This window comes from Microcaecilia unicolor, chromosome 8 (assembly GCF_901765095.1).
Source record: "Microcaecilia unicolor chromosome 8, aMicUni1.1, whole genome shotgun sequence".
Classification (NCBI taxonomy): Eukaryota; Metazoa; Chordata; class Amphibia; order Gymnophiona; family Siphonopidae; genus Microcaecilia; species Microcaecilia unicolor.
In genome coordinates, this window is record NC_044038.1 from 4848585 (window position 1) to 4862932 (window position 14348).

Here is a 14348-nt window from a genome sequence, read left to right on the forward strand (position 1 = left end):
TCAAACTCGGAACAGCTCTTCGGGCTCTAACACATGCAACAGACACACCTGAGCAGCAGCAGCCTGAGATGTGAGTTTTATCTACGTATCCTGTTAAGAGCCCAGTGATAAAGGCAGGAAATAGCGTCTCGGTGGCAGTGCCAAGAATCACAGAAGACTGGCACACTTAAGAGTAAAATGTCAGCAACTGGCATCTGTGCATGTCTTTATTCACACCAGAACTGGGTACAGTAAGTAGAGCTGTACCAACTAGGATATTTTACTATTCGGCCAAATACAAATAATGAGAAATATTATTCAGCTAAATACGAATACTGAATATGAATAATGGGCTTTGAACTTTAATATAACAAATAATAAAAGAAACAACATGAAATCAGAGATCAACTATTTATTTCAGTATGATTTAGCAAAGTAGAGCCCTGGATGATTCGTATTCAAATTTAAATCACTATTCGGCCAAATAGGAATAAAGTATTTGGGGCCAAATCAAATACGAATATTCGCCGAGAGACTAGGCCGGGCCTGGGGCAAGGCTGCCCCCGAGGTCGTTGCCGTCGCCCCCCGCCAGGCCGCTGCAGTCCCCACCCGACCCCCTCTGTCCGCCACTGGGCCGGGCCCCCTGCATTGGAATCATCACAGCAGCTCACCTGTCACAGCAGCAGATCGGATTCGCCTCCTTTCGGGCCTTCCCTCCCTGTGTCTCATCCTCACGGAAGTTACATCAGATGAGGGCAGGACACAGGGAAGGAAGGCCCGAAGGGAGGTGAATCCGATCTGCCGCTGCTAAGCTTTCAGTCACGGAGGTGACAGGTTGAGGCGCTGTGATGATTTCAATGAGGGGGACCCGGCCCGGTGGCGGACGGTTGACGGAGCCGAGGGCAGGTGAGATCGGGGACTGCAGCGCCGGGCCTGGGGAATTTTGTCCCCCCTGCCCCCCCCCCCCCCCCCCCCACTCTCAGCGGCCCTGTACAGCCCTAATAGTAAGGGGGTAACTTTGTAACAGCTGCATAGGTCAAAAGTCCAAAAAGGAGCCTAGTTTAAGCCTATTTGATAAAGGCAACATAGGTGCTGTGAACCGTGGTGGGGCATAATTGAACGGGGTCGGCCATCTATAAGGGCGGCCATCTTCAAGGCCGGCCCCATAAAGTGGCGTCCTGACCTTATTATCGAAACAAGATGGCCGGCCATCTTTCGTTTCGATAATACGGTTGGAGCCGGCCAAATCTCAACATTTGGGTCAGCTTTACAGATGGCCGGCATTGGTTTTCAGCGATAATGGAAACTAATGGCGGCCATCTCAAACCCAACCAAATCCAAGGCATTTGGTCGTGGGAGGAGCCAGCATTTGTAGTGCACTGGTCCCCCTGACATGCCAGGACACCAACCAGGCACCCGCGACGGAAAGCAGTTGAAGCTGGCCAAAATCGGCTTTCGATTATACCGATTTGGCCGGGATTAGGAGATGGCCGGCCATCTCCCGATTTGTGTCGAAAGATGGCCGGCCTTCTCGTTCGGAAATAAGCAGGTTAATATAATAGGCACCTGGAACCAAATATATACATGGTCTACTTTATCGTGAAGTTCATGGCAGATTGCAAAAATGCCTGGCAAGGAGATGATACATCGTTATAGAAAATAAATTCATCCACAAGTGTATATGCACAACACCCTCCTACAATACTAAAATATAGCAGAATACAATGAAAGTAAATCAGCACATGAGCAATCAAGAACAACATAACTAATAAGACAAATAAGTATGAAATAACCACGGAAAGAACATCCTTCTACAATGATAACTTATACCAGAATTCACTGAACGTAATCAAGAAATGATCGTTCAAGCACAGCAAAGCTAATGAGGCAAAGAAGTCACTTGGTAATGCAAGTATGGTACCTCTCTCTGAAATTTTGGTGTTAAACAATAAAAGTATTAGTGAAAATACATTCAAAAAAATGCGTTACTCATTTTGCAGATTTCAATCTTGGAGTATGAAAAGAAAGGCAGAAATGAAGCCAAATTCCCAAAGACACCTGGGCCTACAAAAAAACAATATTCTCTGTGAACAACTTAGATAGTAAATCAAAGACTTACATTGCTTGGTATGCCTGGCATCCCATGGACACGTTCTGCAAGCACTGGAGTACACTAGTAGGAATGGCTGACAGGAACGGCCGTAGCCTGGCCTGGAACCAGGCCTCCACAAACTCTCTCTGACTGTACTGGGATGCATTCCTTAGTTTTGTCTCCCACAGGGCCATCAGGAACAGGTCTTTGAGTGGAACCACTGAGGTATTAGCAGTCTGCAAGTCAAAACAATGCCCCTTGTGCTTTAGGAGTTCAGGAGTATTAGAAGTTACTGTGGAGACTACTCAGAGGTAGAAAAACGTTTTCTAGCACTAATGCTGGTTAATTGGGAAGCTCTACATCCAATAATCACATGAAACAGAGCAGAAGGCCAAAAGGGACGGTGACATGTGAGATTAACATCCACAAATATTCAAGAACCAGTACATGAGATTAAGTATCATTACAACAAAGTACTCAGTTTACCAAAGCCTCACTCAATATTACCCAATGTATGGGTCTCTTACTAAATCTTAACGAATGCTAATGGACATTGGAATGCACTAAGTGCATGCTATGCTTCAGTAAATGTGTCTGTGATAGCATTAGCGAGGGTTGAGGGTGGGTCTTCAGGTTTAAGCCAGACAAGGTTACAAAGGTAAAGCAAAACTCTTTATTCCTTACTTTTCTGTGCTGTGAAGTAACAGGCCTCTGCTTTTTGTTTAATAAAGTCTCTTGAGATTCAGAGGCATCTTTTACACAGGCCTGTGGCTGACAGGCCCAAAAGCATAGTCTATACCTAGGAGGTTTGATAACAGGAGATGGCATGAGCCTATCTGGCCCATTATGTGGGCTGAAGCAAGTAAGCGGAGCTTATCACCATACCAATTTCATTGTTTTGGGTGTACCAAGATGGAAGCAGCTGCACTGGAGAGAATTAAAACCTCCTTCAGTGGAGACCAGCTTCAGCCTTCTGACATCATGCCATCTCCTGTTATCAAACTCTTTAGGTAGTGTTATTTAGAATTTGTCATCTCAGTAATGTTACGGTGGATTTCTATGAAACCACAAAACCTTGTTTGAAATAGATGTCACTTTGTGCACGTACAATTTTAATTAATTTGGTGCAGGTTTGCAGTTGTTATTACAAAATGTTTAGGGGGCTCACTTTTTTTTCCAGAGACAGTGTAGTTACCCTAAGGGCTATTTGTTACAGTGTGTTAAGGTTTTATAGTTAATGCAAGTGAAGAGAAGACGTTAATCCCCGGCACTTGCAAAGCCGTCACAGTAACTGTTGGGGCTGTTCCCATCCCAGCACGCTGGAGAAGGCAACCTTCTAACGTGGGGCCATGGCCGATACTGTGCGTTAAACGTCTCAGCCACTAACTCAGAATGTAGTTCCCACATCCAGTGGTGTAGCCACAGGTGGGCCTGGGTGGGCCGGAGCCCACCCACCCACCCACTCAAAATCTGTTCACTAGGGCAATGGCTTGCGGTAAGGTCTCAGACCCAAAGTGGACGTGCAACAATTTTCATTTTGCCGCACGTCTGTTTTCGCAAAAAAAAAAAAGGCATTTTTTGTAGGTGCGCTAAAAAATAACTCTGTGCATGCCCAAAACACGCATCTACACTACCACAGGCCATTTTTCAAGGCACCTTAGTAAAAGGACCCCCTAATGTTCTTTAACCTGCATCAGGGGTACGTTAGAGAGATTTTCATATGAGACATGCAAATCTCTCTTCTGCATATTGATTAGGCATATTCTGAAAAGCCACCTGGCCTGTGGACTCTCAGGACAGGTTTGAGTATATGTGCTCCAAATTGTGCATGTGAGAGTACAGAATGAGGGGTGAAACAATGGTATTTTATGTCAGAATCATCTTCTACCTGGTTATTAAAACTCTCCAGTGCGTTTTCCAGAGCGGTTCCATTGACTTTGCTGAAGAACAAGATCAATTGTTCTAGGTTGGTTCCGATGGTAACGCCTGAGTTGGTGGTTAGTAAAGTGAGGATATTACTGCTGCTCAGAGCTGAGAGACCACTGGCCTGGAGGAAGGGAAATAAAGAGAGAGCAGAAAGTGTTCATACTTGAGCACCTCATTGACAGTCAGTTCCTGGGGCTCTGCATTACAACCAGAAAGATAACTGTGACGTTCACCAGCATTACTTACAAAGTTACACAAACCCCAAAATTACTTTCCAAGCAGCAGTTCCAGCAAGAAACACAGACTGTCATCTTGGGGTGCGGCAGGTCAGTTTCATAGCTTGTTTCGACCGTGGGGATTAGGGATCCCTCCCTCCCTCCACTGATTTGTCCAAAATTTAGCAAGCATGTTCCAGTGTCAGAAAGAGACCCACTTGTTAACTTTTAGGCAAACTGGACAACCAGATAAACAGACAACCATAAAAAGAGGCAACTTTATAACATGCAAAAAAGGGAAGCAATAATCTGTCTGGCAAGAGCTCATCTGGAGTTCTTTCTCCTGGTCTGGAGGCCGTATCTCTGGAAGGACAGATAGAGTAGAGGCAGTCCAGAAAATGGTTACCAAATGAGACTTAAAGTATATTTCTAAAATAACATAGAGGGGCATAATCGAACGGCGCCGGCCAAATAGATGGCTGGCCCTCTATTTGGCCGGCACCGCAAAGACCAGTCCGGAACCGTATTATCAAAAAAGATGGCCGGGCATCTTTCGTTTCGATAATACGGTTGGGGCCGGCCAAATGTCAGAGATGGCCGGGTTTGAGATGGCCGGCATCATTTTTCGCCGATAATGGAAACTAATGCTGGTGATCTCAAACCCGGCCAAATCCAAGGCATTTGGTCGTGGGAGGAGTCAGCATTTGTACAGCACTGGTCCCCCTCACATGCCAGAACATTAACCGGGCACCCTTGGGGACACTACAGTGGACTTCATAAATTGCTCCCAGGTGCATAGCTCCTTTACCTTGGGTGCTGAGCCCCCCCCAAATCCCCCCCAAAACCCACTCACCACAACTCTACACCACTACCATATCCCTAAGGGGTGAAGAGGGGCACCTACATGTGAGTACAGTGGGTTTTGGGGGGGGAGGGTTGGAGAGCTCCCATTTACCACCACAAGTGTAACAGGTAGGGGGGGATGGGCCTGGGTCCACCTGCCTGAAGTGCACTGCACCCACAAAAATCTGCTCCAGAGACCTGCATACTGCTGTCAGGGAGCTGGGTATGACATTTCAGGCTGGCATAGAGGATGATAAAAAATTGTTTAAAAAAAATTTTTTTTGGGTGGGAGGGGGTTGGTGATCACTGGGGGAGTAAGGGCAGGTGATCCCCGATTCCCTCCGGTGGTCATCTGGTCAATTGGGGCACTTTTTTGAGGCTTGGGCGTAAAAATAAATGGATCAAGTGAAGCCGGTGAAATGCTCGTCAGAGGCGGCCATCTTTTTTCCATTATCGGCTGAAGTTGGCCATCTCATAACCACACCCCCCCGTCCCGCCTTCCATACCCTTCCAAAATGCCCCCTTGAACTTTTGCCGGCTCTGCGACGGAAAGCAGTTGGAGCTGGCCAAAATCGGCTTTCCATTATACCGATTTCGCCAGCTTCAGGAGATGGCCAGCCATCTCCCGATTTGTGTCGGAAGACGGCCGACGATCTCCTTCAAAAATTAGCTGGATAGTAACATAGTAGATGATGGCAGATAAAGACCTGTACACCCAACAAGATAACTCATCGCGTAAAGTATGATGTGAATATTTATACTTGATCATGATTTGTCCTTGTCATTTCCGGGGCGTAGACCGTAGAAGTCTGCCCAGCACTGACCTTGTTCTCCAGCTACTGAAGTGTCGCTAGGCATCTAACTTAGGGGACCAAAATTTAACTAAGTAGATTTCCAGATTCAACCTAACCAACTAAATTGTGGCTGAAATTAGCCTTACATCATCATCAACAGTTTGACCAGTGAGATTTAAGACTACTTTTGACCGGCCAGGTTAACCAACTAGTGCTAAAAATTTGAAGAAGCTGGTTAAACTTAACCCCTGCTGTGACTATCCACCTTGTGGATTTAGGAGGCTAAATTTAGTTAGTTACTTTTCAGTGGTAAAGGTGAAGGTAGGGTGGATTTTGAACTAGAAGCATTAATACCCCTCCTGAGCCACCTATAGGTCCCAGCCGTGCGTAGGTGCTGATACCCCACTGGAGCAGATCCTGTAGATGAAGGTATGGCTGTATCACATGAACAATTTAATTTGGAATAATTGATCAAAAGATCCTGAAAACTTACACATGCATATCGAGAGAGGTTTCCAGGGACTATGACAGGTAACTGTGCAATCAAACCAGTGCTGTGTCAGGCAAGAGAGAGACACAAAACAAAGGGTTAAGAATACAAGTGAAATCACTTAAGGAAACACCTCCTTTTTCTTCTCTTTATTAATAACTAGTAAAAAAGCCCCGTTTCTGATGCAAATGAAACAGGGGCTAGCAATGTTTTCTTCTGTGTGCATGTGGGAGTGTGTGTGTCCCTGCCCTCTGGCCTCTCTCCCCCCCCCCCCCCCCCCCCTCTGAGTCCTTCACTGTTACAGAGCCAGGGATTTGATTTCCTGCTCTGCTGTTTTCCTTCACTGACTGTTTGTATTACAGAGAGGGCGGGGCAGACACTCATGGGGAAACCGGATATCTCTCCCCTTCACACTTCCGGCTGGAGGCTTCATAGAACGTTGGTGTTGCCTTTTATATAGAGAGATAGTAAAAAAAGCCCCGTTTCTGATGCAAATGAAACGGGGGCTAGCAATGTTTTCTTCTGTGTGCATGTGGGAGTGTGTGTGTCCCTGCCCTCTGGCCTCTCTCCCCCCCCCCCCCCCCCCCCCCTCTGAGTCCTTCACTGTTACAGAGCCAGCGATTTGATTTCGTGCTCTGCTGTTTTCCTTCACTGACTGTGTTACAGAGAGGGCGGGGCAGACACTCATGGGGAAACCGGATATCTCTCCCCCTTCACACTTCCGGCTGGAGGCTTCATAGAACGTTGGTGTTGCCTTTTATATAGAGAGATAGTAAAAAAGCCCCGTTTCTGATGCAAATGAAACGGGGGCTAGCAATGTTTTCTTCTGTGTGCATGTGGGAGTGTGTGTGTCCCTGCCCTCTGGCCTCTCTCCCCTCCCCCCTCTGAGTCCTTCACTGTTACAGAGCCAGGGATTTGATTTCCTGCTCTGCTGTTTTCCTTCACTGACTGTTTGTATTACAGAGAGGGCGGGGCAGACACTCATGGGGAAACCGGATATCTCTCCCCTTCACACTTCCGGCTGGAGGCTTCATAGAACGTTGGTGTTGCCTTTTATATAGAGAGATAGTAAAAAAAGCCCCGTTTCTGATGCAAATGAAACGGGGGCTAGCAATGTTTTCTTCTGTGTGCATGTGGGAGTGTGTGTGTCCCTGCCCTCTGGCCTCTCTCCCCCCCCCCCCCCCCCCTCTGAGTCCTTCACTGTTACAGAGCCAGCGATTTGATTTCGTGCTCTGCTGTTTTCCTTCACTGACTGTGTTACAGAGAGGGCGGGGCAGACACTCATGGGGAAACCGGATATCTCTCCCCCTTCACACTTCCGGCTGGAGGCTTCATAGAACGTTGGTGTTGCCTTTTATATAGAGAGATAGTAAAAAAGCCCCGTTTCTGATGCAAATGAAACGGGGGCTAGCAATGTTTTCTTCTGTGTGCATGTGGGAGTGTGTGTGTCCCTGCCCTCTGGCCTCTCTCCCCTCCCCCCTCTGAGTCCTTCACTGTTACAGAGCCAGGGATTTGATTTCCTGCTCTGCTGTTTTCCTTCACTGACTGTTTGTATTACAGAGAGGGCGGGGCAGACACTCATGGGGAAACCGGATATCTCTCCCCTTCACACTTCCGGCTGGAGGCTTCATAGAACGTTGGTGTTGCCTTTTATATAGAGAGATAGTAAAAAAAGCCCCGTTTCTGATGCAAATGAAACGGGGGCTAGCAATGTTTTCTTCTGTGTGCATGTGGGAGTGTGTGTGTCCCTGCCCTCTGGCCTCTCTCCCCTCCCCCCTCTGAGTCCTTCACTGTTACAGAGCCAGCGATTTGATTTCGTGCTCTGCTGTTTTCCTTCACTGACTGTGTTACAGAGAGGGCGGGGCAGACACTCATAGGGAAACCGGATATCTCGCCCCCTTCACACTTCCGGCTGGAGGCTTCATAGAACGTTGGTGTTGCCTTTTATATAGAGAGATAGTAAAAAAAGCCCCGTTTCTGATGCAAATGAAACGGGGGCTAGCAAGGTTTTCTTCTGTGTGCATGTGGGAGTGTGTGTGTCCCTGCCCTCTGCCCTCTCTCCCCTCCCCCCTCTGAGTCCTTCAGTGTTACAGAGCCAGCGATTTGATTTCATGCTCTAAAAAGCCCCGTTTCTGATGCAAATGAAACGGGGGGGGGGGGCTAGCAATGTTTTCTTCTGTGTGCATGTGGGAGTGTGTGTGTCCCTGCCCTCTGCCCTCTCTCCCCTCCCCCCTCTGAGTCCTTCAGTGTTACAGAGCCAGCGATTTGATTTCGTGCTCTAAAAAGCCCCGTTTCTGATGCAAATGAAACGGGGGCTAGCAATGTTTTCTTCTGTGTGCATGTGGGAGTGTGTGTGTCCCTGCCCTCTGGCCTCTCTCCCCTCCCCCCTCTGAGTCCTTCGCTGTTACAGAGCCAGCGATTTGATTTCGTGCTCTGCTGTTTTCCTTCACTGACTGTTTGTGTTACAGAGAGGGCGGGGCAGACACTCATGGGGAAACCGGATATCTCTCCCCTTCACACTTCCGGCTGGAGGCTTCATAGAACGTTGGTGTTGCTTTTTATATAGAGAGATTATTATACTCTTATTCCATCCGTCAGATCTTTTTGCAAAATTCTAGAACAATTTCCAGAGGTGCTGGAGCCTGAATGAAACCTTCGAAGACATGGAAGCGCTTTCCCCTGGATTCTATATATCGCGCCTAGCGTTCTGCGCTGAAATACAGGCGTAGTCTACAACACGCGTAACTTAATTGGCTTAACAAGCTAATCAGTGTTTTTAAGAAGCAATAATGAACACTAATTGGCAATAATTAGAATGTACATGCATAACTCCGTAAGTGTATTGTGTAATGAACTGCGCCAAAAGTCTAACACGCAAAGTTCAAAAGGGTTGTAGCTATGGGTGGGAAATGGGTGTTTCGTGAGTGTTCCACATTGTTTGATTTTGTTTTCACTAGCAATTAACCTTTTGGCAAATTCTCTAAGCCCTAAGACAATTGAAAATGAGGAACCAATTACCTGTTTACATTCTGGCAAATCACTGTCTCTGATACAAGACAAAAAAAAAAAGACAAAGAATTAATATCTGATTTCCACATAAACCACAAATCTGAAATCAGAGCATGGAAAATGATAAGGCAGACCTACCGTTTATCGTTCTGTCAGTACACTAGAAAGAAAAAGAAGCAAAGATATGATACAAAATCATTTTTACAAAGACTAAGCAAAACTGAGAGCTGCAAGACAAATCCATCAATACACTCACTGCAGAAGGGCTGCAAAACAGACCCATCACCAGGTTCACTGCAGTGAGGGCTGCAATACAGACCCATCACCAGGTTCACTGCAGTGAGGGCTGCAAGACAGACCCATCACCAGGTTCACTGCAGAAGGGCTGCAAAACAGACCCATCACCAAGTTCACTGCAGTGAGGGCTGCAATACAGACTCATCACCAGGTTCACTGCAGTGAGGGCTGCAAGACAGACCCATCACCAGGTTCACTGCAGAAGGGCTGCAAAACAGACCCATCACCAAGTTCACTGCAGCGAGGGCTGCAATACAGACTCATCACCAGGTTCACTGCAGTGAGGGCTGCAAGACAGACCCATCACCAGGTTCACTGCAGAAGGGCTGCAAAACAGACCCATCACCAAGTTCACTGCAGCGAGGGCTGCAATACAGACTCTGAGGGCTGCAAGACAGACCCAGCACCAGGTTCACTGCAGTGAGGGCTTCAATACCCATCACCAGGTTCACTGCAGCGAGGGCTGCAAGACAGACCCGGCACCAGGTTCACTGCAGTGAGGGCTGCAAGACAGACCCATCACCAGGTTCACTGCAGCGAGGGCTGCAAGACAGACCCAGCACCAGTTTTACTACAGTGAGGGCTGCAAGACAAACCCATCATCAGATTCAATGCAGTGATGGGTGCAAGACAAACACACCATGCACCTCCCTGCATGGTTTTACAGTCACAAGACAGTAAACACCCCCCACCCCCACCCCACAGGCAAAACTAAGATGACTGGAGGAGAAATTTTTAGGTGCCTCCACTTATAAGAAAATGACATAAAATAACTCATGTTAGAGATTCACAGTACTAGGTCAGTCCAGGTCTAGAATCATGTGATAATTTCTGTTTATGAGAACTAACATATAAACCAGACCTGGTCTATTGTGCGTTATGAGACAAGAATGACCCTCAACCACTTACCGTTGCAGCAGTGACTATGGGCAAAAGGATTCCTGCAATGAAAGAAAACAGAAGCTAGCCGACACTTCTCAATTCCCCTTTCTGCACAATCACTGGCTGATTACGTTATGGGAAACTCATTTTTATTGAAAAGCAATTTTGGTACATTTTAAACAACGTATAAATCCGTCCCACGACCCCCTCCCCCCACTGGTGGATTATTTTAAAGAGAAGAGAAACTAAGTTGCAATTGTTAATTCTAACAAAATCTACTGGTTTAATACATATTCCGCCTCCTCCTTCTGATTTTGTTCCTGTCGATATGAAGGTGGTTTGACTTTGAGCCTATTTTTGTGAATGATTTGCATCCTCTATTTAATCAATATCTTCCTCTTATTGCATTTTGGACACCTGTCCTCCAAATTTAAGGAAGGTTGCTCAAGATCAATTTTCCATGCAGCTGTCAACAGGGGTTAATCAACATTTGGGTTTGGGCAGGTTTCTCAAAACGAACAGAAATATTGCTCTGACCCCTGTTGTTAAGAACAGCAAATTTAGTGTCACGGATGCAGTGCGTTTTTTTCTATCAAAAAAGGTACTGGTACTCAAATGCCAGACCACCCTTCCGGGGTGGGGTGATCACTGAGGGACCCACCCTACAATAGCCAGGTCCCCTGCAACCGGTCACAGAATCTATGACAAGGCGGAATTGGTGTGTAGAGCCTGAGCTCTTTTACTATAACTTGGGGCCGATGGGTCAATTTTAGCAGACAATGGAAAAGGTGCTGGTACTTAGTACCCCCAAGTACCCCCTCAAAAAAAGCCCTGATTAAAACTAAAATGTTTAATACAGCAACACAAATATAATCATCTGCAGACTGCAATTACTTAGGCTGAACTTCTCAACCAATCCCACTGCCACTAAGAGCCTCCTTTCATTTTGTGACCATAATCACATCTTTAGTGTAGAGTTTTCCACTAAAATGTCGTAGAATCCGTGGTCATTCTCTAATCTATGGTTCTTGGTGTATTTTGTCTAGTGAAAAAGGTGCCGATACTCAAATGCCAGGCCACCCTTTAGGGGTGGTTGATCTCTGAGGGACCCACCCCACAATAGCCAGGCCACCTGCAACCAGTCATAGAATCTATGACAAGACAGAATTGGTGTGTAGAGCCTGAGCTCTTCCATTAAAACTTGGGTTCCATGGGTCAATTGTAGCAGACAGTGGAAAAGGTGCCAGTACTCAGTACCCCCAAGTACCCCTCAAAAAAAGCCCTGTATGGATGTAACCAGTTATCATCCGGTGGCATCTTTTCCTTTGTTTGTCAAGGTAATGGAAGGTTTAGTAACAAGGCAACTAACTCATTTTTTGGATAATTTTGATCTGCTTCCGTAAGCATTTTACCACAGAAACAATACTTGGTGCATTGTTAGCAGGAGCCGAAGTGCTTATTGGGAAAGCTCAGTGGGCTATAGTTTGACTTATCAAGTGCATTTGACGTGGTGGAACTTCAATTGCTGTTGAATTATAGCCTAGATAATTTTGCTGTTGAAGGTAAGGTTCTATCTTGGTTTGAAGGTTTCCTTACATCAAGAACCTATAATGTTAAATTTAAGGGGACCATATCTGAATTGAGGCAGGCAACTTGTGGGGTCCTGCAAGGACTATCACTAACCACCCCCTCTCCAAAAGACATTCTACGATGTGATACCCACAAGCGAGCCTTCTCCGGAGTAGCCCCCACACTCTGGAATGCACTGCCTGAAAGGCTCCGCTTAACACAAGACTATCTCTACTTCCGGAAGCAGGTGAAAGCTTGGCTCTTCAACCAAGCCTTTAACGGAAGAAGTAACTAACTTGTGAGTCTCACTCACACACACAAGGAGTGACTTGGGCTGTGCAAACTGCAGCAGGACATGTTTATTTACTCCTACCCTAGCTGAGATAATATTTAACCATCTCTCTGACCTCATGTGCAACTTTCTTTAAATTAGTCACCTTACGTTCTAACTCCTCTTACTCTCTTACCTATCTATATGTTCCATCTTTGCTTATACTACTACTACTAATACTTAGCATTTCTATAGCGCTGCCAGGGTTATGCAGCGCTGTACAAGTTTAAACACGGGGAGGGACAGTCCCTGCTCAAGAGAGCTTTCAATCTAACGGTAACAGACTACGTAGTCAGTGAAGGTAACAGGAATGGGGAAGGTGGTTAGGCGCCAAAAGCAAGGGAGAAGAGATAGGCCTTGAGTAAGGACTTGAAGATGGGCAGGGAGGGCGCATGGCGTATGGGCTCAGGAAGTCTGTTCCAGGCATAAGGTGCTGCGAGGCAGAAGGGGCGGAGTCTGGAGTTAGCGGTGGTGGAGAAGGGTACAGATAGGAGTGATTTGTCCTGAGAGCGGAGGTTACGGGTGGGAACATACGGGGAGAGGAGGGTAGAGAGGTAATGGGGGGCAGCAGATTGAGTGCACTTGAAGGTCAATAGGAGAAGCTTGAACTGTATACGGTAGTGGATTGGGAGCCAGTGAAGCGACTTGAGGAGAGGGGTGATATGAGAGTATCGGTTCACGCGGTAGATAAGTCGTGCGGCGGAATTTTGGACAGATTGAAGGGGGGATAGGTGGCTAAGCGGGAGGCCAGCGAGGAGAAGGTTGCAATAGTCGAGAGGTAACGAGCGAGTGGACGAGAGTTCGGGTGGTCTGTTCAGAGAGGAATGGGCGAATTTTGCTAATATTATAGAGGAAGAAGCGACAGGTCTTAGCTGTCTGCTGGATATGGGCAGAGAAGGAGAGGGAGGAATCGAAGATGACTCTGAGATTGCGTGCTGAAGAGACGGGGAGGATGAGGGTGTTGTCAACAGAGACGGAAAGTGGGGGAAGAGGAGAAGAGGGTTTGGGTGGAAAGATAAGGAGCTCAGTCTTTGCCATGTTCAATTTCAGATGCCGGTTGGACATCCAGGCAGCGATGTCGGAAAAGCAGGCTGAAACTTTGGTTAAAATGTTCTATTCCGTATTCTGTTGACATTGTGAGTAGTATACCATAGGACAGCAACATGGTGACTTTCAAAAGACTAACATTGTAACCAACACAAGCTCGTTATTTCTTGTCATGTTCTCAGCAGAAAGATGACAACTTCTAACCTCACTCATACCTTTACCCACAGAAATATGTGTACCACACATAATGCCCTTCTAGCTTCCCGCTGTCTCCTTCCAATGTTTCAAAGCTTTGATCCATTGTTATATTCTGCAACAATACTTTGATTGTCTCGCATAACTCTTCACAATGTAATCCATAACCGAGCTGTAACAAATTGTACTTCCATCATTCATATCATATTGTAAGCCACACTGAGCCCGCAAAAAGGTGGGAAAATGTGGGATACAAATGCAATAAATAATAAAATAATAATAACAACTCAGGATATCTAGACTGCCCCAATTTGATGGACTGCACTACTACTACTACTATTAAACATTTCTATAGCGCTACTAGACTTACGCAGCGCTGTACAAATTAACATGAACATTTTGTCCTTTAGATTGTAAGCTCCTTTGAGCAGGGACTGTCCTTCTTTGTTAAACTGTATAGCGCTGCGTAACCCTAGTAGCGCTTTAGAAGTGTTAAGTAGTAGTAGTAGTAACTCCGGGTCGAGAGATCAAGGGCAGGAAATAACCATTCACGTACAGGCCAGCTCAACTGGGCATCAGCCTGTGAGGGAGACCCTTGCTTGGGGCTCCACAATCCTGTTCGCCTTTTCTCAGGCCATCCCTAGGAGGGTGCGGAGCTTAGGGTACATCAGCCAGTGCC

The 14348-nt window shown here is 46.5% G+C and overlaps 1 protein-coding gene across 1 annotated transcript in view; it reads right to left on the bottom strand.

Annotated features, from left to right (window-relative positions):
* The window catches only part of MSLN (mesothelin), a 97351-nt gene that overhangs the window by 75192 nt on the left and 7811 nt on the right, over positions 1-14348 (bottom strand). Inside the window, exons 3-8 of the mRNA XM_030211998.1 lie at positions 10555-10586; positions 9487-9508; positions 9358-9385; positions 6343-6403; positions 3960-4118; positions 2099-2307 (exon numbers count right to left, since the gene is read on the bottom strand). Of these exons, the coding sequence (XP_030067858.1) occupies positions 2099-2307; positions 3960-4118; positions 6343-6403; positions 9358-9385; positions 9487-9508; positions 10555-10586 (511 nt within the window). The remainder of the gene's footprint in view (positions 1-2098; positions 2308-3959; positions 4119-6342; positions 6404-9357; positions 9386-9486; positions 9509-10554; positions 10587-14348) is intronic.